We start from the raw sequence: 6,000 nt of genomic DNA, 5'->3' as shown, positions 1-6,000 counted from the left end.
CAATGTAGTTGTCAGTACATACACAAAAGACAACTTGAAATTACATTATGTTCAATATGCATGAAACACTACGAGTAGAAGAACTAAAAACATTTGTTCAGGAGCAATATTTAGGGCACACACACACATACACACACACATAAACACATGCAAGTCAGTTACAGATCTAAAATTTGACAAGAATAATATCAATGGTAGATAGAATGCATTGTTTACAACCTACTGCATGTCTACATAGCAATCATAATTCAACAATTGATGAAGAAAAAATCTCTAGTATCGTATTGAGAGTAGACAACCATATCAAACTCGTAATGTTTTCAGTTTATATTCAAAACTACAACTTACGATAACGTCTTCATAAGTTCTGATAATACAAAGTACATGTACTTCTGAACAAGATCATGCTGAAGAAGATTACAGCTGCACAAATACATGAGCAGCAAAATCAGGATGTTCTGTATTGCAATTGAATTAATGATAAATGGAGGTTGACTGAACTGATGATTGTAAACATAATAAAGGTATCAAAACTGTGCTCATAAGCCTCAATAAAAATCATTATATGCTGTTGATTCCTGACTATACAAGAGTAGTCAAGGTCATTGGCAAGTCAAATGAAATTTACACTAAAATTCTTGTACAGATGCCAATTCTGCAATACACGAAAATGGAGAATTTTCCCAATAAAGCACCCCTTCTCGTATAAAAAATACCTACAGCTTATCAGTCTATAGAGTTACTCTCCTTTGACAAATATCTGTTGATACTAATGACAAATCATGTTATAGGATTTACATACTGAAATTAGTAATTGTTCACAAATCAACTGAGCAAGGAAGAATTTAATCATTCCCTATTTATTTGTACACTAAAAGCCTAAATTAGTCAACAGGAAATCAAATAGCTATCATAGAAGAAAAATGCCTTCGTTCTAAATTTGTTTCTCTCATTTCCCTGCCAATGACATTACTATTTGCATAATTCGTGAGAAGCTGTTCTTGTGAAATCAAAACTGTCACTATTCTATCTTGATCACTAATTCTATGTAGATTTAAGTCCTCTAGAGCTTCACACTCAAGATTTCATGTTCTCATTGGGTAATGACTGGACAGCAATACCAAATTAAGTACTTATGTAATATAAGGAAATTACAGTCTCATATGATTTTTAAAATACATACATCTGAATCAATTATAAAATAATCTACATATTTTAGTACATGCATTTATCCCTACTTACTGGTTCTTCATTTTGAATTAACAAATTCTCACCACATAATATTCAATTTTCAAGTCTGGCGATTAGATTTTAAGTTGACTAGTATCAGGAACGAAAACTTCTACAAATGACATAAACGAAGGTCACTGTGAAGAGTCTGTTATAAACGAAGGTCACTGTGAAGAGTCTGCTATAAACAAAGGTCACTGTGAAGAGTCTGTTATAAACGAAGGTCACTGTGAAGAGTCTGCTATAAACGAAGGTCACTGTGAAGAGTGCTATAAACGAAGGTCACTGTGAAGAGTCTGTTATAAACGAAGGTCACTGTGAAGAGTCTGCTATAAACAAAGGTCACTGTGAAGAGTGTTATAAACGAAGGTCACTGTGAAGAGTCTGCTATAAACGAAGGTCACTGTGAAGAGTGCTATAAACGAAGGTCACTGTGAAGAGTCTGCTATAAACGAAGGTCACTGTGAAGAGTCTGCTATAAACAAAGGTCACTGTGAAGAGTCTGCTATAAACGAAGGTCACTGTGAAGAGTCTGCTATAAACAAAGGTCACTGTGAAGAGTCTGCTACAGAAATGTCATTTTCTACAACATGTCACAGGAATGTTTGAACAATGAGACATTGTAATACTGAAATCTAACTTTTGGCAAACTTATGACGGTGATTGCTAGAAGCATGTAAACAAAATATAATGTTCCTTCTACTGAAAGCCCGTGGGTTACAGTGCCACTTCCATACTCTTACTCCTGATACAAAATAAAGCCTGACTTATTGAAAACATATGGCACACCTACTACTTTTCACATGATCAAGCACTTCAGCAGCACTCTTTTATTTGTAATAGCTGTTTCTACCTGGGTAAAGATTTAACTCTCCCCGACATAAATGCTGAAACTTGGCATGATTATTCATTCAACATCTAGAATTCTGTGGAATAAATGTGAATGCTTTACATTTATCAAGACTTTCAAGATGCTCACTGACTTATGAATTGCATGTTATCTGGAATCAAGCTTTCATATGAGTAAAGCATTTTAAGAAATTAAACCATGTATGAATACATGTATTAAATATGTGAAGTGCTAAAGTTAAAAATCTGGCATGCAATACATAAAACATGATAGTCTTTGACACAGCTCTGCTGCATAAAAAAAAATTTCAATAATAAATAGACTGCAGAGAACCCTGTTGTCCTCTGCCACCACTGAGTGTTTTCTACAACTGATAGGACAGCATTTCCTTACAGCTGATTGGACTGTGTTTCTACCACTGGATGTTTTCTTATAGCTGATTGGACAGTGTGTCTGCCACTCATGTTTTCTTACAGCTAATTGGACAGTGTGTCCCCCTGATTTACATTCTGCTAGCTGGATATGCTTTGTTTATCTACATCATTGATCTATGAATGTTATGTTTTTTGATCATATTGTTTTTTGATTATCTTTAAAAGATAGGAATGACAGTATTTTCCATCCAGCAAGAATGGCAGTAACTGACTGGAAGTAACTAGTGACTAGTGTTTAACATTAAAGGTTTTAGCTGGTTCCTGTCCTCCAGCTGTTTACTGGCCTCTGTAATAATCGCCGTAAGTTTTATGAAATCACACATTCACTAGATTTGGCTGTATTGTGGCCTGGCAGTGGACTGTTGTCTGGAGAGCTATCTGATTCCTTGGTGTGAATTGTCTGGACCTCTGGTGATAACTGTTCATCGTCACTGTGGTGGTCCTCCATCACTGAGGAACTCAGCTGTAGAGTTGGTGGAGTTTGTTCAGCAAGCTTTCCAAGCACTTGAATCTGCTTCCGTATGAAGTGAAGGAATGGTTTATATCCCAGGCTAAAAAACATGTCAGTGGGTTTCAATCTCTCCTGAATTTTTATTTACACAATGCAATGCATTTTAACACTGCAATATCCATCATATATTCTCCAGTAATTAACATTTTGAAAAAAATCACAAAATCTTATTTTTATAATATGATTTCATATCATTTACTTAATTGTATAAAGTCAGTAAATGCTTAAGTTTGTTATGGGAATAACAGTAACATTGTGGTTACAAAGGGAGCAAGTAAGTATAAATAAAAATATCACATATCCTTTGAGTTTACCATTCAGTATCTGCCCAGAGTTCCAGATAAGAGATTCCCTCTCTCATTCTGGCCACCATCTCCAAGGGAGTGTCCGTCATGCTAGCCGTGTTGACCGTTCTAACCACGGCTTCCACATCCCGCAGAACAAGGGAGATAATCATTGCCCACTCCAGACACCCTGCCTCCAGAAGGATTTGAAGCAAATACCTAATAATGATTGTATATTTAAATAGCGGCATCATGACAGTAACAGTGTACACAAATTATAAATGTACTTAAGAAATCTTAAATGTTAAAGAAAATTAATATATGTAGCTTTTTAATGAGATTTTTATGATTTCAAATGAAGCAGATTTACATCGGTTTATGACTTGTTCCTTTTTGGAACTTAAAATAGGGGTAGTTTACATGGTTCCTCCATCCCCTGATCTGTATAGTGTAAATGACATTAATTCGAACATAAGAAATGAAGTACACATGTTTGACAGAAATATTTTGGTATCAGGAAGAAAAGAAATACATAAAGATGTATTCTTTTAGCATAAAATTCTATCATTCTTTCTCCTTTTTCCTTTCCAATATGCACAACATACAATATGTAATTGTACATAACAATGAGAAAGGGTTAAGGTGTCCCGGGTAAAGTTAAAACATACATCATCAAATGTACCTCGGTGCACTTCATACTATATGTAATTGTACATAACAATGAGAAAGGGTTAAGGTGTCCCGGGTAAAGTTACAACATACATCATCAAATGTACCTCGGTGCACTTCATACTATATGTAATTGTACATAACAATGAGAAAGGGTTAAGGTGTCCCGGGTAAAGTTAAAACATACATCATCAAATGTACCTCGGTGCACTTCATACTATATGACGTCACAATATAAAAGTACGTCACGACGTACAGGTCTATAGTTGTATCGCGGGGAAAATGTCATAATATTTTCTTGCTATTTATTGCCGTTACCTAGTGTTCAAGCTGTATCGTATGTGTTTAAATCTGTTTGTCAGATGATTCCCCCCCCCCAGTTTTCTTCGATAATATATACACTGTAAGTCTCATATATATATATATATATATATATATATATATATATATATATATAGTATGTGCACGAAAGACTGTAAAGTAATCTTTACATCACTTTGTGACCTTGATATCGCCCCCGATGTGTATAGTCATTTGGAATAAAGAAAACCAACGCATGTACATATCGACTCGTTACAGGTGAAAGATGACGATATTTTATTTCGATCAAGGCATATTCAGAAAGGTAACTAGTTGCAGATTTAGGATTTTGATACGGAAGGTACAATATTTTGCCTCGTTTTGATACGATTTGGACGTGAATGTGGAAAATACCCAACATTTGAGTTGAGATTATGGAAATTGCTATATTTGAGAGGATATTGTACCGATCCGTATCACTCTTTAAATTTACCATATCAATGTTGACATATCAAGCCCAAACTGCAAATGATTTGAGTGCATCTTTCACCTGTACCGAGGTGATAAACAACTAAAAGTCTAGCGGATAAAAATAGCTCTACGTCACTTGTAAGACGACGTAATAGTTAAGCAAAGGATTTCCCCACGTGATACGATGTTTGTTTATGTATTGACAAACGATTTTTACTAAAAAATATGTGACGCATGAAAGAATTTTACTTTTATATGAATATGCTGTTATTACTTTTTATTTTACTCGGGACACCTTAACCCCACTGTGGAACTGTACCACTACACTTGGTACTAACCATATCTATCAAGTTTCATACCATTCCATTATCTAAACTGTTAGATTAACTGTGTTCACAAACATTCCACATACCATTCTATTATCTAAACTGTCAGATTAACTGTGTTCACAAACATCCCTATGTACAGGTATTACAATTACAAAGTCCATGTTATCATGTTATTCTACAGAGACCCCCCCCCCCCCCACCACCACACACACACCCTGTACATTGCTAAATTAATCTTGGGAGGTGAACATTTTAATATGCTACATTTCAATTCAATTCAAACTGCAGGAAAAACTGCTTCCACAAACGTTCCCACATCACCATATCATAATCCACATCATATTGCAGAAATTCTCGAAATCAATTTGATCAAACATATGTACCAGTCTAGCTCTGCCAAGTTTCATTCCATTTCAATTAAAAATGTAAATGAAACTGTATTCACACACTTTCCAACTAACAGACAGGTTGTTGGACAGAATAAATACATTAAGTCTGCCCATGGAATGGAGTGACATAGTGTAGTGGTACCTTAGTTCCATTTCTGACTGCCGTGGCCCTTTATTGGCCATCTCCTGTGAGAGAATCTCCAGCTCTGGGGACAGCGTGTCCTGTAATGATGACTCCGTCATGTAATCCAGGTCCCCAAACAATGAACTGGTGTCTGATATGTCCAGAGTGGTGGCCAAGCTGCTCTCCTCAGCTGAAAAAAAACCCACAGGTGTGTGTGCACATACAAATTGTTCCTACATGCATATTGCATATGCAGTGTGATTCTAGCAGTATTAGATGAATTCTACTTTCCATGTATTTTAATGATTGCCAGCACTTGATTAAAACTTGAAATGTGTGAGGCTTGGTGGGGATTCGTGGTCTCTAAATGCTATTGTACACTTTTGTGGTATTCCTAAATTTACTTGTA

The 6,000-nt window shown here is 35.5% G+C and overlaps 1 protein-coding gene across 1 annotated transcript in view; it reads right to left on the bottom strand.

Annotated features, from left to right (window-relative positions):
* LOC125670346 (guanine nucleotide exchange factor subunit RIC1-like) overlaps positions 1 to 6,000 on the bottom strand; it is a 39,147-nt gene that overhangs the window by 1,543 nt on the left and 31,604 nt on the right. The window contains exons 30-32 of the mRNA XM_048905456.2: positions 5,610 to 5,781; positions 3,340 to 3,528; positions 1 to 3,065 (exon numbers count right to left, since the gene is read on the bottom strand). The exon at positions 1 to 3,065 is cut by the window's left edge and continues 1,543 nt beyond it. Coding sequence (XP_048761413.1) covers positions 2,822 to 3,065; positions 3,340 to 3,528; positions 5,610 to 5,781 — 605 coding nt within the window. The 3' untranslated portion in view covers positions 1 to 2,821. The remainder of the gene's footprint in view (positions 3,066 to 3,339; positions 3,529 to 5,609; positions 5,782 to 6,000) is intronic.

Source organism: Ostrea edulis, chromosome 4 (genome assembly GCF_947568905.1).
Source record: "Ostrea edulis chromosome 4, xbOstEdul1.1, whole genome shotgun sequence".
NCBI classification, from domain to species: domain Eukaryota; kingdom Metazoa; phylum Mollusca; class Bivalvia; order Ostreida; family Ostreidae; genus Ostrea; species Ostrea edulis.
The sequence above is the reverse complement of the archived record's forward strand: the minus strand, read 5'-3'. Positions and strand labels throughout refer to the sequence as shown.